The sequence below is a fragment of the Poeciliopsis prolifica genome, unplaced genomic scaffold (genome assembly GCF_027474105.1).
Source record: "Poeciliopsis prolifica strain line A6 unplaced genomic scaffold, Auburn_PproV2 SCAFFOLD079, whole genome shotgun sequence".
Taxonomy (NCBI): domain Eukaryota; kingdom Metazoa; phylum Chordata; class Actinopteri; order Cyprinodontiformes; family Poeciliidae; genus Poeciliopsis; species Poeciliopsis prolifica.
Genome location: NW_026562454.1, coordinates 125,587 through 153,138, shown reverse-complemented (window position 1 = coordinate 153,138; position 27,552 = coordinate 125,587). Strand labels below are relative to the sequence as shown.

At 43.1% G+C, this 27,552-nt stretch overlaps 1 protein-coding gene and 1 pseudogene across 1 annotated transcript in view; one reads left to right on the top strand and one right to left on the bottom strand.

Moving 5' to 3' along the window:
- Positions 1-9,201: 9,201 nt before the first annotated feature.
- On the bottom strand, positions 9,202-11,067 carry LOC129352694 (tripartite motif-containing protein 16-like; annotated as a pseudogene).
- Positions 11,068-12,395: 1,328 nt separating this feature from the next.
- myo10 (myosin X) overlaps positions 12,396-27,552 on the top strand; it is a 90,849-nt gene continuing 75,692 nt past the window's right edge. Inside the window, 1 exon segment of the mRNA XM_055021838.1 lies at positions 12,396-12,739. Coding sequence (XP_054877813.1) covers positions 12,719-12,739 — 21 coding nt within the window. The 5' untranslated portion in view covers positions 12,396-12,718.

The following is a 27,552-nucleotide window of genomic DNA, read 5'->3' as shown; positions in this document are numbered from 1 at the left end:
TAACGCTGTAAAACAGAACAATGCAACTAAACTCTACTTGACATTTTCTTTAGCAAATAAAAGTGGATCAGAGCAGAGTCCCTGAAACAAAATGGCTGCTGCACTGTGGACGTCTGCAGAGTTTAAATGATGTTAATGGATGAAATTCTCTCTGATTTACTGGATCAGAAAAGCCGGAGCTCCTCTTCTGGTTAGTGAGCAGCATGTTCAGAGGGGTGAACAAGGGCATCAGCTCAGGCACAGGTCATATTTCTAAGAGAATGCATTTAATCTGAGTTTAATATGCTGCAAACGTTCCTTCAGGTCCCTATAATCAGGCAGTAACAGGTGCCGCGTCCTCAGGAAGACAAATGAGGTTTGATTGGCTATTAAAGCTGTGAGCGTTATCAGCGTCAGCTCAGCCTTTAGGAAGCAGGCGGCCGGGTCGGGCCTTTATCTGCCCCCTTCGCTGATTAAACGTCCAGCAGGACGGCTGAGTGGATTTGGGATTCAGCGGAGCGGAGCTGGACTCGGCCCGGCTCATCCATCGCGGCCCGCCAGGGTACATATCAGATAATGTTGTCGCTTTCGGCCTGAGCTGTAATTTCCTGGAAGACGAGGCGCGATGTGACAGATGGCGCTCACGGTGAAAGGACGCGATGCCGAGCCGTCGCCGGGTTCGGTCCATCCGGCTGCACTTTACCGAAGACGACGCCTCAGAAATCAGAGCAGAGGAAAGACATCGGTGTTGAACTGGGCAGATTAAATATCTTGAAATGGAAGCCAGCTCTTGATTTCTCATTCAGTTTCATGTTCAGCAGGTTCATCAAACTTTTCACTTCGTGCTGAATCCAGATCATGAATTCACTCAGAGCTGCTGCTGCAGAAGAATCCATACCAGCAGCTGCTAACGCAACGTTAGCCGGACTGCTCCTCCTCACACTTCTGCGATAAACGTCTGAAGTTTAAATGTTTCCAAACTTTGAACCATTTCTGTCATTTTCTGTCCGTTTGTTTAAAACGTCCGACAAGCAGAGAATCTGTGGCTGAATAATTCGAGGATTTAACCGTTTTGTTTTTGGGTCAAAGGTCATGATTCTTACCTGAAGAGAATGAAGAAGTCCTTTAAAAAGAAGCTGACTGACAGCAGGAAGTAGGCAGAAAAAGGCAACACATCATGTCTCAAACTAAAGAAACCCAAGAACCGGCCATGAAGCAAATTCACTGCTGTCCATCATGCTGGTGAAGGCGATAAAATCACTGCTGTCCATCATGCTGGTGAAGGCAATAAAATCATTTCTGAGGTTCTGGGACTCCGAGGACCCAGAAGGTCGGAGAAGAATCGGGGAAATGGTCTACAGCCAAAACCACAGCTGAACAAAAACTCATAAAACCAAATGTTTCTATATTTACGGTGAAACATGGCGGCCGCATGATGATGCTTAGAGACGCTAAGCTCAGGAGAACTTGGGTTTTACAGGAAGACAATGATCCAAAGTTCACCAGCAAGACCGTCTCCGAATCTCTCCAGATATAAAGAAGAATCAGTGTAGACATTGGACTGGTCTAGTCAAAGTCTGGACAGGTTATTCATGCCTAAAATCCCTGTAATATGGAAGGTTCAAAATACCTCCAGCGCTATGAGAAAGAGGTTCATAAGTTTCTGTTTTCTACCAGTTATTAGTTATGGATTGGTTTTATTTTAATAAATGGACTGATTTTGCATTTTTCTCCATTTATCATAATATAATAATAGAAGCAATCTGTAGGAGGGAGAAAACTGTCAGAGCTGCGTTTGAAATATTTCTGTTCCTGCATGAGAATCCAAGTCTGAGGATATTTATGGTGCATGAAGCATTTCTGAAACTAGAAAACAATCCTCTGAAGGAAGTTAACAAAAAAAGGAAAGAAACAAAACCAGGAGGAGAAAAGCAACAAAATGAACTCATTAAAAATATGTTGCTTCTTATTTAAATATGATTATAAATAAACTTTAAGGCTTCTGGTATTGTAGCTCCTATCTTGTCACATGTTTAACCTCCTGCACTCTGACCGTACTTCTGCTGAAACGCCACCAAAATAAACATTTAAAAAAGTTTACGATTTTAATACAGTCATGCTTCCTCAAACAGGAAATTGAAACTCAGAGTTCTCATTCCTGCCAGGCCGACATGCAGCGCCGACACCGAAGCCCATCGTGCAGCATGAAGCCTTATCAGCTTTAAAACGCCGAGCTGCTGCAGCCGAACTGCAGCAGCAGCTATTGCTGCAGCCGAGCTGCTGCAGCAGCTGCCGGGCTGCAGTCGGCTGGGCCCAGAATAATTGTGGTCAGTTTCCAAGAAATTCACAAAGGAAGGAAGGAGATGAAGCAAGAACAGTGGAGGTGGAGCTCAGATCTTATCTCTTCCCTGATGAAATCTAAACTCTGAGCCAAAAGGATCGAAGCTCAGAGCTTCTAGTGAACAGAAACCAGAGCTGCTTTCAGCAGTTATTCATAATTATTATTGATAAACTTGGGTTTCCTAAGTATCCAGACTTGTTGCAGTAATTTTCAAAACTTGGCCAACAACATAATGACTGAAGTTTCTGTTATTTTCTGGCCTGAACTTGGTCAGTTTTAGAAAAGCAACACGTTCACTGCAGCACAAAATAATAACTGAAATCATTTATGTTGCGCCCAACATTTTATTTTCAGATTTTATTTGTCTGAATAAAGTGTCCATCTGCTCCAGCCGCCTGTCCAGAACCAGAAAGTGATGAATATTTCCCATATGACAATAACCCTACCTCACTTTAAAGCTTTTGTTCTTTAGATAAATTTGCATTTATTTAAATAAATGCAAATTTCTTTACCTTAAAATTTGCATTTAGAGTTAGAGCACAATCTCTGTAAGGCCAGATGATTTCCAGGTCAGTTTAACAGCTTTGAGGTAAATAAAATAAAAACTTGGTTGAACTTTCAGTTCATCCACACGACCTCTGTGTGACCTCATCAGGACGCCAACGAGGCGCCGCCGTCATCTTCAGTAAAAGAGTTCCTCATTTTGTTCCAGCATGGACTGAAAAGCAGCACAGAGAGGAAGAAGCCATGACTCCAATAGCAAGTGACCATTATTTTGAAGGAGGAAGTTTGCAGTAAAGCACAGAGGTGGCAGCATCATGCTGAGGGAATGGTGCACTGAACAAAACTAATGTGAAGAAAGAAAACTAAAAATCCTGAGCAACATCTCAAGACAGGAAGTTAAAGATGTTTAAAGGCTGATTTGTCCAAATAATGTCAGTTTCACATTTTAAATTAAGAAAAGTTTTTATCCTCCATTTCTGTTGAACTGGACTAAAACGGTTTAGTCTGATTTACTGTCGACCTGCAGATTCTTCCATCAAATATTCAAAGTGAAATGCATCCTGGGAAACTGGAATGCTGCTTCACATTATTGGCTGGCGTTTCAGCAGCAGCCAATCAAAGAGCAGCATTCCTGTTGCTTGGCTCTGATTGGCTGAAACTCAAAGAGTCACATGAGCCTGGAGATGTTAGCTTAGCATCGCTAAGTCAGTTTCCTCTGAACGTACGGATGCGTATCAAGGCATATTTGATGTTTGAGATTAAAATAAGGATTTATATCCGTTTTTAGACTTTTGTCAAGTATTTATGGATTTTATTTTCTCGCAGGCGTTTGTCCCACCTGAACTGGATCCTGAGATTTCTCTGTTTTACCTCATCGGGTTGAGACGTTTCAACCACCTGAACTGTTCTGATCATGAGGCCCGTCATGATTGGACGCCCATCCTGCGGGGGGATGTGATGCGTCGCCACTTCCTGTCCGCCTGCAGGGAGCCAGATTTCAGAGCAAACATCGTCTCTGTGTGTTTGCTTGGGTCTATTGTTGAGCCTTCATGTTGATTTGAAACTGAACGGTTCATTGATCTGGGATCAGATATCAGCGTTCATAGAACAATATCATGTAGAGACATGGAGGGATTCCAGAAACTAAACCCTGAATCAAGTTTGAATAATAAAAAGTACATCTCTTCATTCGTTCTGCTGAGTTTTTGTTCAAACTGCAGGAAATGTTTGACTTGGTTTATTGGATTTCCTGTTAAAGTTTAAACTGGACCAGAAGGAAAGAATGCATGACTTTAATTAGCTAAACAAAGGTCAGAGGTCACAAACATTAATAATATGATGCTGAAAGACTGCAGTTAATGATGACAAGATCAAAATCAAATAGAAATATATTTAAATGTAAAATATTTTATTTTGAGATGTTTATTAAAAAAGACAATAAATGTATTTTATATATTTTAAATAATTTGATACATTTAAATAAAGAAAATAAAAATGTAATTATTGTAATTTTATCTTTTAGTTAAATAAAAATTAAAAATAAAATCAAATGTACAATTTAAATAAAATTTTAACAAATTCACAAAACCCAGGGCTCTAATTTACAAGTCAGCATTTAGAAAACAATCTGTGTTCTTTTATTATTAATTATTATTATTATTATTATTATATATTATATTATTATTATTATTGGGTATTTTAATAACCAGGTCGTGTCTGATTCTGCGGTTCGGGTTCATTTGGGCTTTTGGCTGCAGGATGAAGCAGGTGATGAGCTGCATTCACGCACAAACACGCCTCATTCACGCACAACACGCCTCATTCACGCACAACACGCCTCATTCACGCAGATTCTTCTAAAGAACCGGATCCTTCAATCGGTTCCGAGTCTACATCAACCAAACGTAAATGAGCGAACCGAGCATGAATCAGAAACATCCTCCTCCATCCTGCAAGGTGGCGTCTCCCATCCACACCCTGCACTCACTGCGCATGCGTGCCGCGGCAAACAAAGGACCAGGCAATTAACGGACTGAGGAGCTAATAAAGTTTGACTGTGTGCAGAAATCAGCGGCACGTCGATGCAGCAACTACCGCAGCGCAGAGACAATGAGGAGGATGAGAAGAGATGGAGGAATCAGGTGGACCATCAGGCTCCATCCGAACCTCCACCTCCATCCTCCCCCTCTGTCTTCCCAGAGCAATAAAAAAGGAACATGGCATCAATAATTCATCGGCATCGTGACATAACGCGCTTAGAGACGCGGAGTGACAGAAACAGGAATCCAGACACAGAAGCATCTTCTGACCCACCCTGATGTCACCAGAACCCGACAAACATCAGGCAACTTGGACTCGATTCAAAACTGTTCAGATGGAGCGTGAACGCGGCGCGTAAAGGCGCATTTTCATCAATAAAAGCGTAAAACGCGGCTGAGCTCGAGCGCGTTGCTCCAGACCGACACACCCCTTTCCAGAGCGCGTGCACATTCTGGACATTTAAACTTTAATTAGGACATTTCCACAAACATTTCCAACCATTTTCTTCACTTTATGTCAGAAAACCTTTTGCATCTTTTGTCTGGTTGGTTCCGTTGAGCGGCGCGGTGCGTCCGCCTCACGGAGACGCTTGGAGGAAAAAAGAGACAAAAGGTAGGAAAAATAAAAACCCCAGAGCCCCCAGGAGCCGCCAGGCGCCTCCGCAGGGGTAAATAACCAGGGGCCGCAGCGGCATGCGGGGCTCTTACCGTGCGGACTGAAGTTCTGACGCTCCCTCTGCGCTCCTCAGTCTCAGTTTGCGGCTTTCCTGCGCGCTCGGCGGCTTGTGCTTCACGGTTCGGCTGCAGCTCGGCGGTCCTCCGCCTGCGCGCACACGCACCCCGAGCGCACGTGCACGCGCGGCAATGTTCAGAAGCACCGTGTGAAAATGGACCGGATGAGGAAGCGGGATGCGTTTGTCTCTGTGATTTTAACTTCATGACAGTTTCAGTGAAAACATTAAATTGATCCGAATGTGAATGAATTTTCACTCCTGCAGCATCTGAGTGATATTCTACCTGCTGAGAGGGAAGGAGACAAATCTGCAGAGGGAAAAGATTTTTCTGCTGCAGAGATTTTTATTTTTTTTATCGGGTGTAAATATTTACTGGAACCCTGAAGAGCTCAGTGGAGGGGAAAAGCAGTTGGACTGAACTCCTCCAGTCTCTGCTTGGCTGGTTTGTTGCCCTCGAGCGCCACCTTCAGTTGGATGCATGGATGTGGTTTGGGAACCTGTTGGTCAATGAATTCACTTGTTGATGCAAAGTTTCACCCTCTGCAGATAAAAATTGATGTGGATTTGAATCAGAAGCTGGAGGACATCAGACAGGAAGGAAAAACTGCAGCCAGCTGACAGGCAGTGGGTGAAGTGAGCAGCAGGTGCGACCAATCAGGAGGAGACAGAACAGCTGCAGGAAACCTGAAGGAATGTGACTGATGAACATGAACTGACTGGAAGAATCTAAACCAGAACACAGACAACAGAACTGAGACTTTCAACTGGTATGGAAAACCATTAGTGACGATAATCAGCAACATGAGTATTATCCTCACCAAACGCACAAACTCACATTTTTCAAAAAGAGCCTGATTGATTAGGACTGATTTCTATCCTTCAAACAAAACTGTTGTCTGAAATCTGCTTTGCTAACATAATTTTTGTTTAATAATCTGAAACAAAAAGAAGTTCTGATTGTTTTCATAAACTTTAGTACAGCAGATTATTTGTAGCTTTTAAATATGATTAAAACAATTAATATTCTCTTTCCAGTAATGCAATAATTACAAGTGAAATAGAAACATGGCTTAAAGGTGGCATGAAGATAAGGAAGATATTGACATAAAATCCAAATATCAGTGAAAGAATCAGAAGGGAAAAAAAATCATAAATTATAAAAATACATGAGCCTGAAGGAGAAATTGAGAAAAATAGACGAACAGAACAAGAATGGAGGAATATTGGGAACTGAAGGAAACAGTCAATATTTATAGATTAATAAAACCATTATTTATTCATCTTCATAAAGCAAAATTAAAAAACAGGATCTAATGGGTGTGAGGCCGAGTAGCTACACACTCATGTACAGTAGGTGGCGCTATGCTCCTTAAAGTTGCTTTTGATTCACCATAATAGAAAAGAAGAAATGATGCGGCTCTAATACTGAAGTAAATCAAACATCAGACAAACAAATAATGGCATTTAGTGAAACTCAATTTCAAACTCATTTCCTCCAAGCAGTTTTTCATCAGGTCTGTTATTTACAGGAAACAGCAGAGAAACCAACCGTATAGTCCAAGTCCAGGTGGAAGTGAGGGACACGCCCTCTGATTGGATGCAAGTCTGAACGCTGCATTTCAAAAGCACAAAACCAGGAATAACTTAAGAGCTGGTGAAAATCAGAAAAATGCTTCAAAATAAAAACAGCATAAAAGGTGAGAAATGTAAAAACATCATTTACTGCAGAACGTTTTCATCAGCTGGAGATAAAAACCTCCACTTGTAAATGTTGGCTTGGACTTCATTCTGTCCTTATGATGTTTACAACCGCAGGCCAACATGTGGCAGTTTCATTCAACAGGACGTGAGGTCAACGTGAGGTCAACATGAGGTCAACATGAGGTCGACTTGAGGTCAATCTAGCAAGTTATATTCCGTCCTCTAAACTCTCTGAATATCAAGTTTCCCTCTGACAGCTTTGGACATGATTTCATATTATTTCCCTTTTTGCCCGCGGCGCTCAGTGATGACATGTTGATGGAGGTCCAGAAAAGGGGCGGAGACTTCGGGACCAACAGTGACCGTGGATTGGTCAGTGAATGATTGACGGGTTTCTTCATGTCACATTGACATATAAGTAACTTGTTCAGTAGTTTCTAGTTCTTACTTTTTCTTGAAAAAGAAAAACAAAAACATCAAAGCTTCTTTCCTGCTCTGTATTACCTACAGTTGGACTCTAGGTGGCAGCATTTGCAAAGCTCTAGAGATTAAACTGATTTTAGTCAGTCATCTCCGGTGTGTTGACTGTTTGTTTTCAGATGTTAGATTTTGTCTCTGCAGATTCTGGTTGTTCCAGGAAGAGAAACCGGAAGTGCATCCAGGATTTTCTAATCCAGAAACATTTAATCCGCCTCCAGCAGGAATGATGATGGATTCTGTTCAGATCCTGGTGGCTCTGAACCTGCTGCCAGTTAAAGGCTCAATTCACCCAAACAAACCGTTAAATTAGGAAGTTTTCCTCAAAGGAAGAAATGCTGAAAACTTTCATGTAAGGAAACTAGAAATTAAAATGAGGATTTTGATAAAAAAAAAAAAAATCATTTTGTGTGTCCAGCAGGGATCATCTGTTTCTCAAATATTAAAGACACAAAATTCATAAAGAAAAACTTTTGTTTTTAATTTTTATTATGTAAAAGTTTAAGAACATAAAACAATAAAATGTTAAATTAATACAATTAAAATAAAAGATCAATAACTTTTTAAACATTGGAGTAGATAAGTCACAGAATGATTTAGATTTTGTCACAAATACTAACAAAATATACAATAATAAACTGAGGCGCTTAGTTTTATAGTAAAAAACTCAAATCTTTAATTCCATAGCTCATAAATGAGGAACAAACTGGAATCTGGAACCAAAGAGTTAAAGTTTTGATTTTGTTTGACATTTTTAAATGGAGACGACTTTGTGTTGCTTTCTGCAGGAATCCTGCAGCTCAAAAGAGAAGAAATATTCAACTTTCTGTGCTGAATGTGAGCAGCTTGTTGTTACTGGAAAACCTTTAAGCATTTAAAACTTAATTATAAAGCATCAGTGGTGAAAAACAGATCAAATGAGCTCAACAAGTTCAGTCACTTTTGCTTTTTAACGTGTGAAAAATGAATCAAAACTTAATTTAGTGACTATAATGAGGAAATTTTACAGCTGTAATTCCAAAGTGAAGTCAGGATATAATATCATGTTTTTAATGTTTTGAAACTTGGATTTAGGTGACAGGAACCAGAAGAACCAGAATAACTGGATGATCCATCAGAGCAAAATCTGTTTTCATTCAGCAAAATTTAAACTTTTGAATAGAATATCATTAAAAGTCATTTTTACAAAACAAAGTTTATAAATGTGAGATTCTGGAGAATATCCAGGGATTAGAAAGGAAAATGAATCCTGACAGCTGGATGAATTTATGGGAAAGACTTTCTGACTTGTCTCTATTTTAATGATTTTATTACATCTTTAAAAAAACAAATATCCAGTTTTATCTCTATGTTTCCTGAAGTGATAAGTTTCTTCCTGTAGTGAAAACGACTCAGAGACTCATTAGATGATTTGAATTAATTTTTTTTTTTGTTTGTTTTCATTTTTACAGAGAATCTGAAGTTTTATGAACGTTTTCAGGTTAAGAAACAACAGAAACAACTTCAGTTCATTTAAAACATGAAACAAGTGAAACTTTAAGGCCATTATAACATCTTTACTTCCTCAATTTATAAATCACTTTGCAGACAAAATAAAAAAATCTCAGGGAGAAAATCTACTTGCGTTTACAGAACTCTGCAGAACCTCCTATTGACCAGTAAACCCAAACTCCAGCATGCAGCGGCTCAGTGAATCTGGTCTGGACTCTGTGGATCAGAGTCATGGATCCAGAGACGCTGTAGAAGGACAGAATACCTGCTCTGTGGTCCAGGTACACTCCCACTCTGGAGGAAACTGGACCGGAGATGGAGGTCCAGATGTTGTTGTGACCAAATTGATAATCATCTGAGTAACAAGCTAAAGCCCAGGATTTGTCATTATGTCCAAATTTACATTCATTCCCACCTCCTGCTCTGCTGATACTTTTATATGCGACGGCTACAAAAGCTGTCCCTCTCCACTCCACCTCCCAGTAACAACGACCAGTTAGTCTCTCTTTACTCAGAACCTGCCGCCATGAAGTGAATCTTTCTGGATGACTTGGATAAGACTGAGGTTGACCCATCGCTGTCACCTTCCTGTTCTCCTCTGACAGAACCAGCATTGTGTGAGCCGTGTTTGGATCCAATGTGATTTGACATGAATATCTCAAGAATTCAGCTCTGCTCTTTGGTTCTGGTTCTGACAGCAGAACATCCACCTCAGTGACCATCAGTGAGATGTTTGTCCATGAGTCTCTCAGGACGTCCTGTAGTTTGTCTCTGAGCTCTGACACAGCTGCTGCCACGTCCTCAAAGTGTCTCAGAGGACGGATGTTGATGCTGGATGAGTGTGTGGACTCACTGAGTGCTGGCAGTGAGGGGTAGTTGAGGAGAAACTGGTTGTGATCCTCTGTGTGTGAGAGCTGCTCCAGCTCAGCGTCTTTCCTCTTCAGCTCAGTGATCTCCTGCTGCAGCTTCTCCTCAACATCTTTGACTCGACTCACTTCAGTTTCCTGCTGGGATCTGATCTGCTGCTTCACATCAGAGCTTCTTTCCTGGAGGAGACGGATCAGCTGGGTGAAGATCTCCTCACTGTCCTCCACTGTTTTATCAGCAGAGTGATTGATGGCCTCCACCTCCTGTTGAAGCAGCTTCACATCTTTCTCTCTGTCCTGGATTCTCTGCTGGATGTTTCCTCGTCTCCTCCAGCTCTCTCTGCCTCTCAGTCCTTTCTGCTGCAGCTGATACTGTCGTGGCCTTTATGTTCATCCATAGTGCAGAGATAACAGATACACTTCTGATCAGTGCGGCAGAAGATCTTCATCACCTCATCATGCTTAGAGCAGATGTTCTCCTGGAGGTTCTTGTTCGGCTCCACCAGCTTGTGGTACCTGAAAGTTGATGAATAATGATGAGGCTGAAGGTGTTTCTCACAATAAGAGGCCAGACAGAATAAACAGGACTTGATGGCTTTCAGTTTCCTCCCAGTGCAGAAATCACAGGCCACATCTTCAGGTCCAGCATAACAGTGATCAGCAGGAGCAGCTTGGAGTCCAGTCTTCTTCAGCTGCTCCACTAAAGCTGCTAACATGGTGTTCTTCTATAAAACAGGCCTCGGTGTGAATGTCTTCCTGCATTGAGGGCAGTGGTAGTTCTTCTTCTGCTCACCTTCATCCCAGAAACTTTTAATGCAGTTCATGCAGTAACTGTGTCCACAGGGAATCGTCACCGGATCCTTCAGTAGATCCAAACAGATCGAACAGGAGAAAGTTTCTCTGTCCGGCTGATTCTGCTCCATTTCTGCTCTCAGTCTCAGTGACTGTGTGAGTTTCACTTCCTGAAAACAGAAACTGGGTTGAGCTCTGATCTATGAGTCACATGTCAGTGCTGCAGCCAATCAGGTCGCTGAGGACTAACAGGTTTTACTGCCTGTACAAGCAGCAGAACTTGGAATCTAACCTTTGTCTCCTCATTTACTGTCAATAGTTGAATATTTACAGAGTTTATTCTCTTACTTTCACCTTCAACCTTAAAATAAACCTTTAACTTTGCAAAGATCAAATATTCAGTCTTTAAATATTTTAAATATAAATCATAAACTGAATCAGGATCAGTATTATAAGTCACTCATCTATAGATAAAAATAACTAATTGACTTGATGTATGTCAGCTGATCAGTGTAATGGATCCTTATGACTTGATTCTGCAGCAGAAAGCAGATTATTGTCTATGCAGCAGAATCCAAGCATCAGATCTTATCATTTATAATTCAGAGAAACTTTAGACATTTCTCTGTATCAGTTTGATTTATTGAAGAAAGTCAAAGAGAAAAGCTGGAATTTAATTTCCTGACATTGAAAGAATTTACAATATAAGTTTGATTTGATGTTAGTTTTCTTTGGATTTCAAGTTTAAATGATTTCAACCTGAAGTGATTTAAAGAACATTTGTTCAACAGAGGAAGACAAACCAGAGCATCTAAATTCATATATTAAAGCAAACAAATTATTAGTCCAGAGAAGTTTAGAGAAATATTTCTGTCATATAAGAAGGAAAGAAAGAAAGAAAACATCAGTAATAAAATCCTTTATGGTTCCTGGTAATTGAATTTATATGAAACATTTTCATCAATAGGTCAGTTCAAAGTGCTTTGCATAAAAAATACAAACAAAATAAAACAAAAGAAAGACAAAAATGTAAAAGAATAAAACTACATATTGGTAAGAATAATTGGTCCATATTTCATAAACTAGCAGGAGTTTCTCTGAATACTTATTCTGATTGAACTAAATGATTAAATATTCAGTTTAATTAAACTAAATGTTTGTTTTGTGAATTAGTTTTTGTTTTAAAAAATGTTTTTCTGATTTTTAGTAAATAGAAATACTTTTATTAATTTAACTGGAAAAAAACAGGGAACATTTCATCTGGTTTAAGTGTTAGAAAAACACAAAGGTTGTTTTTTGCGTCTGTCCTGATTATATGACAAACTGACTTGCCATATCCCGTCCTGAGCGCTGGACGTTCAGAGTCCTGGTCCACATGTTAACAGCAGGAGGAGTCAGTGAGACATGAGGAAGAGGAGGAGGAGGAAGAGCAGGGGGAGGAGCTTCTCTGTCCGGGTCGGGCTCACCGAGTCCCGGCTGAAAGGTCCAAAGTTCCCGCGGCGAGCCGCGTCTCTCCTCTGCTCCAAACTGTCGGAGCTCAGGCGCATCCAGACGCGCAGGACGCAGCGCGACCAGACGGACTTTAACTGGATGAAAACTCCTGAAACAAAGAGTGAAGGCGCTGCTGAGGGAGCGAGGGAGCGAGGGAAGGAGGGAAGGAAGGAAGGACGGAGCATCCCGCAGCGGCTGGCAGGATGAAGACGATGCGCTGAAAGTTTCGGTTCGTTTTAACTGGGAATGAGTTGGATCAGCGTCCACACAGGGAATCCTCTGGGATTACAATAAAGAGGAGCCATGGATAACTTCTTCACTGAGGTAAGAAAAGCTGCAGCAGCTGCTGCAGCAGGTCAGGAAACTCCTGCTGCAGCAGCTTGGTTCTCATAGTGAAACATACTTTAGATTTCTAGATTTGTTTCCTCCTGCTGATTCCAAACAAACTTCATGTTTCCTGTCAACCTTTGACCCCAGTGAGGGGTTCTGGAGGAGTTTCATAGAAACATGGAGTCTCTCAGGTCCCTCAGAGGAGGTTCGGTCCGGTTCAGTTCGGGTCGGTCCCAGTGGGTCTTTGGTATTTCCGCACCTCATTTTCTGGTTTCCTTCAATAAAGAAAGAAGTGAAAACCTTAGAGCTAAAAATAGACTGAAGCTGAGTGGGTCACCTGATGAATGAGGTTCTGGTTCTGGTTCTGGTTCTGGTTGTCTGAATGCTTGGAGGTCCAGCTGATCAATCCTGTACTGGTAGAGATAGACGTTGATGTTTGGATCCACAAGAATCATCTGGCAGCTCCTGAAGCTCCTGACAGTGAGACAGAAAGAGACGCAGGTTTAAAACCATCAGAGCTTCACAGAATCACATCTTCAGTCACAACTTCAGTCATTTTGTCAGTCAGTCACATCTTCAGTCACATCTTCAGTCACATCTTCAGTCACATCGTCAGTCACATCTTCAGTCACATCGTCAATCACATCATCAGTCACATCATCAGTCAGTCACATCGTCAGTCACATTTTCAGTCACATCTTCAGTCACATCGTCAGTCAGTCACATCATCATCAGTCACATCGTCAGTCACATCGTCAGTCAGTCACATCGTCAGTCACATCGTCAGTCAGTCACATCGTCAGTCACATTTTCAGTCACATCGTCAGTCAGTCACATCGTCAGTCAGTCACATCGTCAGTCAGTCACATCGTCAGTCACATCATCAATCACATCTTCAGTCACATCGTCAGTCAGTCACATCTTCAGTCACATCATCAGTCAGTCACATCGTCAGTCACATTTTCAGTCACATCGTCAGTCAGTCACATCGTCAGTCACATCATCAATCACATCATCAGTCACATCATCAGTCAGTCACATCATCAGTCAGTCACATCGTCAGTCAGTCACATCGTCAGTCAGTCACATCGTCAGTCACATTTTCAGTCACATCGTCAGTCACATCGTCAGTCAGTCACATCGTCAGTCACATTTTCAGTCACATCATCAGTCACATCATCAGTCAGTCACATCGTCAGTCACATCTTCAGTCACATCGTCAGTCAGTCACATCATTAGTCACATCATCAGTCAGTCACATCGTCAGTCACATCTTCAGTCACATCGTCAGTCACATCGTCAGTCACATCATCAGTCACATCGTCAGTCACATCATCAGTCAGTCACATCATCAGTCAGTCACATCGTCAGTCACATCGTCAGTCACATCATCAGTCAGTCACATCTTCAGTCACATCGTCAGTCACATCATCAGTCAGTCACATCGTCAGTCACATCGTCAGTCACATTTTCAGTCACATCATCAGTCACATCATCAGTCAGTCACATCGTCAGTCACATTTTCAGTCACATCTTCAGTCACATCGTCAGTCAGTCACATCGTCAGTCACATCGTCAGTCACATCGTCAGTCAGTCACATCGTCAGTCACATCGTCAGTCAGTCACATCGTCAGTCACATTTTCAGTCACATCGTCAGTCACATCATCAGTCAGTCACATCGTCAGTCAGTCACATCGTCAGTCACATTTTCAGTCACATCGTCAGTCAGTCACATCATCAGTCACATCATCAGTCAGTCACATCGTCAGTCACATCGTCAGTCACATCGTCAGTCAGTCACATCATTAGTCACATCATCAGTCAGTCACATCGTCAGTCATCGTCAGTCACATCGTCAGTCACATCGTCAGTCAGTCACATCATTAGTCACATCATCAGTCAGTCACATCGTCAGTCACATCGTCAGTCACATCATTAGTCACATCATCAGTCAGTCACATCGTCAGTCACATCGTCAGTCAGTCACATCGTCAGTCACATCGTCAGTCACATCGTCAGTCAGTCACATCATTAGTCACATCATCAGTCAGTCACATCGTCAGTCACATCGTCAGTCAGTCACATCGTCAGTCACATTTTCAGTCACATTTTCAGTCACATCATCAGTCACATCATCAGTCAGTCACATCGTCAGTCAGTCACATCGTCAGTCACATCATCAATCACATCGTCAGTCACATCATCAGTCAGTCACATCGTCAGTCAGTCACATCGTCAGTCACATCATCAGTCACATCGTCATTCACATTTTCAGTCACATCATCAGTCACATCGTCAGTCACATTTTCAGTCACATCATCAGTCACATCGTCAGTCACATTTTCAGTCACATCGTCAGTCACATCGTCAGTCAGTCACATCGTCAGTCACATCATCAGTCACATCTTCAGTCACATCGTCAGTCACATCGTCAGTCACATCATCAGTCAGTCACATCATCAGTCAGTCACATCGTCAGTCAGTCACATCGTCAGTCAGTCACATCGTCAGTCACATCGTCAGTCACATTTTCAGTCACATCATCAGTCACATCGTCAGTCACATTTTCAGTCACATCGTCAGTCACATCGTCAGTCAGTCACATCGTCAGTCACATCGTCAGTCACATCGTCAGTCACATCGTCAGTCAGTCACATCGTCAGTCAGTCACATCATCAGTCACATCGTCAGTCAGTCACATCGTCAGTCAGTCACATCGTCAGTCACATTATCAGTCACATCGTCAGTCACATCATCAGTCACATCGTCAGTCAGTCACACTTCGTCAGTCTGCATGAGGCTCATTCTTCTGTTTGTTTTCCTGCTGCACGTCTCACCAGGTGAGTCTCACATGGTCTTTGTGTGACGGTCGGTCGCTGCGGTTCAGAGGCGACCAAAACTCTGTCGATTCTTTGCTGTTTCCATTAAATGAGAAATTTGATGAAAATCTCAGGGAATAATTGATAAAATGCTGTGAGCGTTTTATCAATTACCTGCCAATAATCACTTTACTGCTGTAAACCAACCGATGTGACGCATAATAAATGTTTTTATTGCAGTTTGGCAAAATGCATCCAGATGTGCAACACCTCGTCCCAGCCCAAAAGGTTTCAACTGAAAATGTTTTTTTTAAAGAAATTTATTTTCATAATTCAGTTTGCCCAGTTTTCTGCAGGCTGTCTGCATTGATGATGATTGACTCACCTCAGCATGTGAGATGCTTGAAACTTAAAACATTTTGATGAATCTGGATAGAAATGAATTGATGAATTGAACTTTAATAGTTGGACGCTCAGGCTGCTGCCTGATGACGTTTCTCTTGAGATGCCGACTTTCATCCTCTGCTGACAAAATCTGTCCAAACCGAACCGTCGGGTTTCTGATCTCATTCCTCCTGAACTCAGAAAGACATAAAATAACTTTTACTTTTTTTAATGGATTTCATTTTTCGTCTGCTGGAAATGTTTTCCTTTAAATAGGCCAGTAAGCGGTTGGGACATGTGTGCTGAGGCTGCTGGATCCATTTGGTTTTACTACATCAGTAAACCACACCTGGGAGTGATGATGTCATCCAGGTAGAGTCATTCCTGAGAGTTCAGGTGCAGGGAAACAGATTTTAAAACCAGTTCTACCTCATCTGGATCTGTAACGGCCGTTAACTCCGACTTCCTGGTTGAAAGCCTTCCTGTCCTCTGATTGGTGCCGAGCCGGTTTGAAATCCTGAAGGAGTTTTTAGTGGAATGAAAGGTCAGAGGTCATGAGAACTTAAAGGTGCGGGTGTAAAGCAAACACTGCGGTACCGCAGTGTTTCCCCCGCAGTGCAGCGTGGCGCCGGTCCCGCGACGGGCCGGCGGTTCGTCTGGTGGGCCGCAGCGCGCAGGTTCGGGTTTTACGCTGCTTCAGAACCAGAAACAGGCAGACGGTCGTTGGCTTTGTGTTTCTAACTAAACACAGACGGAACAAAGAAACTTTCAGTCTCTGGTTCAGTTGTAATAAAATTCTCTGTGAAGTTCTGAAGTCGGCTTTTAAAGTTCTGATGATCCGAACCTCTGAGTTTCATCTCAGTTTTTAATCTGTTAACATTTCAGAAAATTTTCCTCATTCATAGTTTTGGTCTTTTTTTTTTTTTTACAAAATCTTTTTTTAATCCAGGAATTTCTAAATTTGTAGTTGTTTTAAAACTACAAATATTATTAATATAATAAATTATAAAATATAGAATTTATTCCTCTAATCAAAAACTTTTAGTTTATATTCTAGAATTTTGTCATTTTTGTTTTCTGCCTTGTTCAATCACAAGACTTTTGATATTTTTATTATTTGTCAGCTTATAAAACCCTGTTGTTGTTTTTTAAAGCTTATTTTTGGCATAATTAATATAATTAAAACGGTTTATATTCATGTATATTTAAGGATATTGAAGCGAAACCATTAAAAGCTACTGGATGATTATTGCATTAGTTTAATACATTATTTTCTGTCTGACATGTTTGATAAAAGATGAACAACCTTCTCTTCATTTTGTGCAAAAGTTTTTATTTCTCTTTTCGGTGATCGTTTAATGCCTGATCCAGTTGCAATGACAACAGTTTAAAACCAAAAAGCAGCAGTTTGGACTTTATGGGTTCATGTTCTGGATGTTCTGGATCATCGTATTTGAACACGTTGTTTCAGTCACTGCTGCTGAGGTTCTGCTGGGATTCTGCTGAGGTTCTGTTGGGGTTCTGCTGAGGTTCTGCTCAGGTTCTGTTGGGGTTCTGCTGAGGTTCTGCTGAGGTTCTGCTCAGGTTCTGCTGAGGTTCTGCTGAGGTTCTGCTGAGGTTCTGCTCAGGTTCTGTTGGGGTTCTGCTGAGGTTCTGCTGAGGTTCACATAACTGCAGTTAATTCTTCAAACATGAAATCAAATCCCAGAGTTGTGGATAAAGTCATGTTGCTGCAGAGCCGCTTCCTGTCATAAATGGTATTTTCTGGTGTTTGTTTTCCAGGACAGACGTGTTTACAGGACGTGTTTACAGGATGTGTTGCAAATTCTCCTGGCATGAAATATGGAAATTAAAAAGCCACATCGTTTAGTTTTTGTGAGATAAATCCTTCAGTTGGAGCTTTTATAGGCTGTTTGATGCTTTATTTTGAAGTAAAAAAAAAAAAACTCACTTTCTTTTGCAAGTTTTCCTCCGAGATGCTGGAAAAAAAACTTTTGGGAACAAAAAATGTTCACCGTTAGTATCAACATGCAGCTCGGCTCTAAAATTAGAGATATTTCTGTTTTCCATAGATTTGATCAGACGCCATGTTTTCTGCATCATCCTGACAATCTGCCTCCATCAATGTTTTCATTTCATTACGTTTTTCTGTAGAATTGCTTTGATTTTTCTGCTTTATTTATTTAATTCTTCTCTAAATCCTGGGAATGTTTCGTTTTGTAAAACTGGAAACTCAAATGTGGAGAAGAGACTGAACCGATTCATCTGAGCAGAACTGAGACCGTTTCGTTACGCAGGACTCAAACTCTGCACAGATGTTCATTCCACTTTCTTTATCTGCCATTTGGCTTCGGAATCGCAGAGCAGCAGCGTTGTGGTGTGAAACGCCTCAGCTGCAGGGTGTGTGATGTTCGCTCAGCGTTTCCTCTGGAAACTGGAGGACGGCTTGTTGCCTGTTGTGAGAAAAGCAGCAGGTTGAAAGAAAGAATCATTTTCTCTGCTGTGTCTCTGAAGAGGATGAGCAGAAACACAGACATGCTGCCTAATGCTGCCTGATGCTGCATGATGCTGCTTGATGCTGCTTGATGCTGCTTGATGCTGCTTGATGCTGCCTAATGCTGCCTGATGCTGCATGATGCTGCCTGATGCTGCATGATGCTGCTTGATGCTGCCTAATGCTGCCTAATGCTGCCTGATGCTGTCTGATGCTGCTTGATGCTGCCTGATGCTGCATGATGCTGCATGATGCTGCTTTATGCTGCCTAATGCTGCCTAATGCTGCCTGATGCTGACTGATGCTGCATGATGCTGCTTGATGCTGTCTGATGCTGCTTGATGCTGTCTGGTGCCTCAGACGGTGTTGACTGGGATGCATCCTGCAGCAGCAGAATCCTGCGTGTCTCTAATTACTGAGCTGCAGCCAAAACAGTCTGGACCGGACTCGGCGCTGCATCTATAAATAGTGTTTCCACAAATCCAGAGCGTTTGAAACGAAAAGCCGTTTTCCTGCACAGCGACAATCAGCCAGAATTTCCCCCGGTGGATTTTTACAGGAAAGTTACAGAACTGAGACCAGAACTCACAAACTGCTGCAGATTTCGGCTCTGTGTTAAGAAAGGATTTATTTCGGTTTCAGATAGAAGAGAGGAAATTTCTACCACAAAACTCAGAAATTTTCTCAGTTTTAAAAGCCCAAAATTTTTAGACTTTTTGACATTTTCTGGGTTCCAAAAGTGGAATTTTTTTTACTTTTGAAACTGAGGAATTTCTTTTGTTTTTTGGAGATTAGTCTTAAAATTTCATAATTTTTTCTTGCAAATTTTTGACTTTTACAACTCAGAAATGTCCAAGTTTTCTACAAAAATTCAGAGTTTAATCTCAGAATCTTTTTGCTGGAAACAAACTTGTTTTTTGGCGGTGATCTGCCGTCACCTTTAAGAAGAGAGGGATGTTAATCGGTTCTGGTCTTGGACTCTCCAACCTGTGAGAAACTTTAAAATAAAAACGAGATTAAAACGTCAGACATGTTTAAAATCCACCTGAGAAACGAAGCTTCCTGCAGGAAAAACATCTGAAACGTCTTTAAACTGGAATCTCGTTAATTAAAGTCTCATCAAATGATTCCTTCATAGCATGATGTGATTGGCTGGTTCTGGTCTGACTGCGTCCAATAGTGATCCGGCAGCAGGTCGCTGACCCGGAGTGTGTGTTACCTGCAGTGTGTGTGTTACCTGCAGTGTGTGTGTTACCTGCAGTGTGTGTTGCCTGCAGTGTGTGTGTTACCTGCAGTGTGTGTGTGTTACCTGCAGTGTGTGTGTTGCCTGCAGTGTGTGTGTTACCTGCAGTGTGTGTCGCCTGCAGTGTGTGTTACCTGCAGTGTGTGTTACCTGCAGTGTGTGTGTTACCTGCAGTGTGTGTGTTACCTGCAGTGTGTGTGTTACCTGCAGTGTGTGTGTGTTGACACGGCTCAGTCAGTCGGTTTGTTTTTGTTTGACCTGAAGGTGTGGGGCCTCGGCTGTTAGCCAATCAGAGAGCAGCTCTGCCTGAGGTGTGTGTTTGTAGTGATCACAGTTTTAGTGACAGTAAAGTCGCTTAGCAACGTTACAAAGAACAGGTCAAAGGTCGTGCTCTGCTCAGGGTCTGAACTGAATGCAACGTTTTTTGAATGAGTTTGTGGCAAAACGTGGACCGGAGGGCGGAGCCACGATTCATTCCCATCAACTATTGTTTAAAAAACTGCTGCAAATAAAAGTATCAGAAACTTTGGGATTGTTTTGTGTCATCTGACCTGAACTGGATGCAGAAATCAGTGAATTTGAGTCGAGAAACTAACAAGATCCCGATCATGTTTCCTGTCAGTGAAATGCATTGTGGGTAACATCAGCGAAGCCCGGTGTTATTTGGGTTTGTGGGAATATGCAGGTTTATGGTCTGAGTTGGCACAGCTGTGATGCAGTTATGCTGTCAGAAAATAAACCCCGTCGAAGATAAATGATAAGCAAACAGGAACGGCTGCAGCAGCTGCAGCTCTGGCGGTCCAGGCTCAGTTCTGGAGACGATATTTGATCACTTCACGATTCCAGGAAAATCACGCAAACAGTTGCTTTACCCAGACGAGCCCAGAGAGTCCGACTTCTGCTCCGCGCTCCGTTTTCAAGGAGTCGGTTTTAAAAGCCTCAGCTGCATTTCTCATTAAAAGCCATAAAAAGGAACGGCCCAATCATCGCTGTTAATTGTCCCGCCGCAACAAAGGCCGGCCCGGCCCTCGATCTGCAGCAGCTTTTAATGACGGAGCTACACAGTTTCTCTCCCCTCCTGCCTTCGCTTCATGGCCTGTTTTAATGTTGAAACGACACCTGTGGCGCCGTCGACCCGAGCCGGGAGGAATTTACAGATCCGAGCTGGAAGCGGATCTGGAAGAGCCTCTGACATGAACAGCCAAACTGCTCCGGTCTTTGTCTTCACCAGGGTTTTTAGATAACATTGATACACAACTGCTGGGAGTCTGAGGCATTTTTAGACACAAATCACTGACATGCTTCTGTTTCTGACCTGGAGGTCATTGCTTTGCGTGCACTGAAGGATTTGTCCTTAACCTTGGAGAAGAGACATTTTTAGATCAGCGTTTCCTGGTTTTTCTTGCTGGATGGCGTCTTAGCAAAGCTTCCTGGTTGGCGGCAGAAGCAACAGCATCATCTGATGTCATTATGTGGTTTAATTTCAGCAAACTTTTTAAAAGTAACACAATAAGCTGATCTGCAGAGCCTGGCTGCTGTTCTTTATTTATCCGTCCCTCTGTCATCCGTCCATCTGTCGTCTTCTGCTTCTCCAAGTCCAGGAATAAAACTCAGACTTCTCCTTCACCAACGTTCCAGCATGTTGTGGGAAATCCCAAAGCGTTCCAGGCGGGATCGGAGCTACAAGTCCAGTTCCTCTGCCACGTTCAGATCCAAAGTCGCCACAAACATGGATGAGCCTGGAAACCATCGAAACTGAGACAGGAGAATCCTGATGGGTCTGAGACATTCAGACAGCAGTAAAGACGTCGTTCTGGTCGTTGATGCGTCTCCTGCTTCCTCTGATCTCGGCTCCTTTTTGCACATCATCATTTTGGCTCTTTGACTTCCTGCTCTCATGAATCACAGGCGTAACTTCAACTCTGACTGGCTGTGATGTTTGAGTCCCAACCCAGCATGCAGGACGTCAAACAGCCGGTCTGCGTTCAGCTCTAAAATCACTTTTATTAATCTGATTTCACTGAGGAAATGGTCAAAAAACAAACTTATCATTTTATCATAAACATTTGAAGAGCAAAGAAGACGGTGATGAATAGCTGTTAATTGTGACTTTGCAGAGAAAATGTTGACGATAAATGAAGATTAATGTTCAAATATATCCTTAAGATCATTAAGATGCAATGAAATATTTCATCATGGAGAAAGTTCACATCTAATTATCAGTAACTGGAGAAAACCTCCATGTAGCCTAGCATCACATGAGCTGGTTAGCATCTGGACGTTTGCTCCAGGTCCGAGGAAACGACGTTTATGACGAAACAGTGGAAATCTTTCACAGTCTTGTTCTCAGGAGGGGCAGGTTTGGTTCCTGCTGTCTGCAGCATCTACAGATACAACCAAGATGGAGAGTGCTCTGAGAGACTGTTATAACACCACGGACTGGGATGCACTGTTCAGCCCGCATGGCCAGGACATAGAGGGGCTGACACACTGCCTGACGGACTATCTGAACTTCTGCGCAGATGTGGTATCCCCTGCTAAGACTGTCCGCTGTTACCCTAATAACAAGCCTTGGGTAACGCGGGAAGTCAAAAACTGTCCTCAACAAGAAGAAGGTTGCCTTCAGGAAGGGAAACAGGGAGGCCATGAAGGCAGCACAGCAGGAGGTGAAGCAGTGTGTGAGGGAAGCAAAAGACAGCTACAGGAGAAAGGTGGAGCAGAAGCTGAGAGAGAACAACATGAGGGAGGTCTGGGAAGGTGTGAGGACCATCACTGGCCTCAACACAAAGACCAGAGTCGTTGGGGGAACAATGGAGAGGGCAAACCAACTGAACAACTTCTTCAACAGGTTCAACCAGTCTGTGCCCCCCCAACCCCCTCTCTCACTGCAGCCACCTCTGCTCCTTACCACACACCTCCCCACAGACAACAAAACACTGACAACCCCCCACACACCTCAGCACAACCTCCACCCCACATCACCACAGACCAGGTCAGAGAACAGCTGAGGAAGCTCAAGCCCAGGAAAGCAGCAGGGCCGGACCAGGGTGTCCAAGGCTGCTGAAGACCTGCGCTGCTGAACTGGGAGAGCCACTACAGCAGATCTTCAACCTCAGCCTGCAGCTAAGGGAAGTGCCCACCCTCTGGAAGACATCCTGCATCGTCCCAGTGCCCAAGAAGAACAGGCCCAGCGAGCTGAATGACTTTCGGCCCGTGGCACTCACTTCACACCTGATGAAGACGTTGGAGCGGCTCTTCCTCGGCCTCCTCAGACCTCAGGTGGAACATGCTCAGGACCTCCTGCAATTCGCCTACCAGGCAGATGTTGGTGTGGAGGATGCCATCCTCTACCTGCTGCACCGGGCCCACTCCCACCTGGATAAGGGCAGTGGCACAGTGAGGATCCTTTTCTTGGACTTCTCCAGTGCCTTTAATACAATCCAGCCCCTTCTGCTCCAGGACAAACTAAATAGCATGGGAGTGGACCAGCACCTGGTCACCTGGATCCATAGTTACCTCACCAACAGGCCGCAGTATGTCAGGCTAAAGGACACCGTGTCTGACACTGTGGTCAGCAGCACAGGAGCCCCTCAGGGCACAGTGCTGGCCCCTCTTCTCTTCACCCTGTACTCCTCTGACTTCCACTACAACTCGGAGCTGTGCCACATACAGAAGTATGCAGATGACACAGCCATAGTCGGATGTATCAGGGACGACGGAGAGGAGGAATATCGCTGTCTGGTGAGGGACTTTGCTCTCTGGTGCCACACAAACCACCTGGAACTCAACACCTCTAAGACGAAGGAGCTGGTTATAGACTTTGGGAGGTCCAGACCAAAGCCGAGACCAGTCGTACTAGAGGGAACGGAGGTTGAGGTCGTGGGCTCCTACAAGTACCTCGGGCTGTGGCTGGACAGTAAACTGGATTGGTCAAAACACACCAGCCACCTGTACGGGAAGGTGCAGAGCAGGATGTACTTCCTGAGGAGACTGCGGTCCTTTAACATCTGCAGCAAATGCTGTGGATGTTCTACCAGTCAGTGATCGTCAGTGTCCTTCTACACCGTGGTGTGCTGGGGAGGCAGCACATCCAAGAAGGACACGTCCAGACTGGACAAACTGATCAGGCGTGCCGGCTCTGTGGTCGGCATGAAGCTGGACTCTCTGGTGACGGTGGCAGAGGCGAGGACACTGAACAAACTGCTGGACATCATGGACGATAGCAGCCACCCTCTACATGCCGTCATCAGCAGCCAGAGGAGCCTGTTCAGTGAGAGACTGCTGCTTCCCAAGTGCCGGACCAATAGATTCAAGAACTCCTTTGTCCCCCACGCCTTCAGACTGTACAACTCCTCACTGGGGGGTCGGAGGTGACACAGGACAGAGGGAAGAAGGAGTAGTTTTTCTACAAATGTGAACTCCATATTATCAGGCCAAACCATACAGTGCAATACCATATCACTGGTCAATCTATCCACCAAATTGCTATAATTTCCTTTTGTGTTGTATTTATATTCTTTGTTTTGTATTTAATTTATATTTTTTTGTATTCTTTTGTGTATGCTTACTGTGTGCCACATTTTTGCCTGTGAGCTGCTGGTAACTATAATTTCCTGAGGGAGTCTTCCCAAGGGATCAATAAAGTCAAGTCTAAGTCTAACCAGATGAAGCTGCAGATGAAGCTGCAGATTCATCTGCAGATGAAGCTGCAGATGAAGCTGCAGATGAATCTGCAGATGAAGTTGCAGATGAATCTGCAGATGAATCTGCAGATGAATCTGCAGATGAAGCTGCAGATGAAGCTGCAGATGAATCTGCAGATGCAGCTGCAGATGCAGCTGCAGATGAAGCTGCAGATGAAGCTGGAACCAGTAGGAGCTGTGGATTTACTGGGAAAATCAACGGAGGAAACAGTTCAACGCTCCTGATGTCCATCATGGCGCCGCAACGTGATGGATGCTGGGGGGTCAAGAGGTCGAGTATGAGAGCATTTCTTCATGACCATAAACTCCTCGACTCCGAGTCGAGTCGCCTGAATGGTTCGAATTCCACCGACTGGGAAGTAATCATGTTCCTGTCTGGGAACTGGTTTTCTTTGTGTGTAAACTGGGAGAAACTAAACCGATTATATATTCTCACACTTCTCCACTGGAGCTGCTTCACTAACAGCAGTTCTGGTGTAAATGTCACGTCTGGTTATGTTTGGAGCGAGGCTGTCGCCGCAGCGTTGGGATCTGATTTCTGACATCATTTTTATTTCTGCCGGTGGGGAAAAGAGGCAGCTGAGCTCAGCTGCTGCTTTATGTGTTGCTGTTAAAATAACACGCAGTTAAAGAGGCACATAGTTCATGTTCGGCTGCTGCAGCAGTTAGTGCTGCAGGGAGGCGGACGGTGCTGTGGGAAACCAAACAAAGAGTCAAGGCTGCGAGTGGAGACCGAAACCCAGACAGGAAGTCGCTCGGTTCCCTCGGCTGGGGGCGAACCCGGTCCGAACGCCCTCCGGACCGGGATGAGTCTGAGAGAGGAGTAAATATGAACCGACCGCAGCGTTTTCAGCCAGCTGACAGGCAGGATGCAGCAACAGCTGGGGGAGGATCTGTTGGCTTTTTCTTTCAAAAGAAAATAATAATTCAATATATATAATAGCAAAGAAAAAATATGGTGGATTAATAAATCAATATTAATAACTGTGTGTGTGTGTGTGTGTGTGTGTGTGTGTGTGTGTGTGTGTGTGTGTGTGTGTGTGTGTGTGTGTGTGTGTGTGTGTGTGTGGACACTGATTGTGAAGTGAATAAGTTAAAAATACATCAATAAATGATCTGTAAATATTAATAAACAATGAATCGATTAAGAGTTTAAAAGTTCCTTCTACTGAATGCAGTTTGTTGGATTATATAAAGGGATTAAATGGGATTAGAAAGGAGGAATAAAACAAAAGAGAAAAAGACGGGCAAAATAAAAACAATAATCATAATAAAATCCAAAAGTAAAATTCATAAACGGATGTAAATTCAGTGTTTTTTCTATAATGCGTCCCAAGAAGACATTTTTCCTAAGAATTGGATCTCTATAAATAAAATGATCTGGACAGAATAAAAACTCACTTTGCATTAAATAAAATCCAGATTATTGATGGATTTATTGATCAACGGAGACGCTTGTTTGTCTTCTAACACGGATTGAAAACATTTTCTGTCGGGAGTGAAGCGTCGCTGCAAAGATCCACAAAAACCATAAAAACCCAGAATAAACGACAAGCGATGAGCATTTTCCAAATTATTCATCAAATAACTTCAGTTATTGATTATAAATGAAAACATTAACATTATGATCAGTTTGTTCCATCAGAGCATCAATTAAATCAGTAAATTAATAAATATGATCAGCTGCTGTGCAGGTCAGAGGAATAAATCATATTCCTTTAGTGAGGAAAATGTTTTCAAAATTTGTTTCTGATGCTATGAATGATAAATCTGATTTTATTTGTAAAAAAATGTTTTGTTCATTTCAGCAGCTTTAAGTCAGAAAAGCAGAGAATCAACAAAACGTTACATTAAGTTTCATCGTTTAATTCCTAATTGATTAGGAATCAAGCCAGACGTTCAGCCATGTTGCATAAAAATGAATAATTATCAGTTTTTAAATGAGAATCTTCCTCATCGTCACGAAGCATCAGGATTAAACTCCAGCTGCTCTTCATCATCAGATCTCTTCCTCTTCCAATCGGGTCCTTCAGCGTTCTGCTGGTTCCGGTCGGCCGGTATCGTCTCTCGATGTTTTGACTATCAACGCGTCGCAGTGAAGATTAGGACTCAAGGATGAGCTTCGTTTGGGTTTCACAGCTTTTTGAAACTTCAGACAGAAACTTCATTCACCTTCCAGCTGGAAGCAAAAAGTATTTCAGTTTGTATTGCAGAACAACGAGCTGCTGTTGATTCAAACGTCTCAGTTACTGAATGATCACAAGACAGGAAATGAAGTCGGATCTTTTCTCTGCGTTAGCTGGAAGCGAACCGCTGATATCAGCCCAAGGATTAAATCGCCTCGTCTCGGTTCTGCCTCCTCCCTCCTTCCTGGACCGTTTTAGCTCGTCTCGGCTTCCTGTCCGGCTTTCAGCATTCCTCTGGATCCGGACACGTCCTGAGTCCCGGCCCGTTCCGACTCCTGGCCCGGTCCAACTCCCGGCCCGGTCCGTTCCAACTCCCGGCCCGTTCCGACTCCTGGCCCGGTCCAACTCCCGGCCCGGTCCGTTCCAACTCCTGGCCCGGTCCAACTCCTCCCGGCCCGGTCCAACTCCTCCACATGTCCTCAGAGCCTCCCGATGGAGGGAAACGAGGTGGAGAGTGAAACTCGTTTTTTTCTGTCCCTTCAGATAAAACCAGAGTTGGTTTAAGATCCGCGGTTCTGCTCTTTGAGCCTTTAATTTGGTCTGGACTTGTTTTTCACAGCCTGATGCCAACATGTTTTCACAGCAGTTGATCTTTTTCTGATTTGATTTTAATTGCTGCTTGGAGACATTTCTCTTTTTATTGCCGACTGATCAGATGCAATCTGTCCTTCTGCCACTCGTTATGCTGAACGTGTGAAACAGCTGCATTACAGATGTAAAACATATCAGACACGACTGCTTGGAAACGACCCAGTAGCACATCCTAATCTCATGCTACGCTGTGCAAACACTCTGTCTGCACTTGTGAAGATTCAGCATGCAGAATGCAGGGGAGTTTATGCAAACATAAAATTTTGAAGCGTTCTAATTTAGTGAAGCTTTTATAATTTGATTCAAGATCTTTGCAGTTTAACAAACTTCTCTTCTGGTTTCCAGTTGGATTTGCTGTGAATTTGTTTGATTAAAGGATGAAATC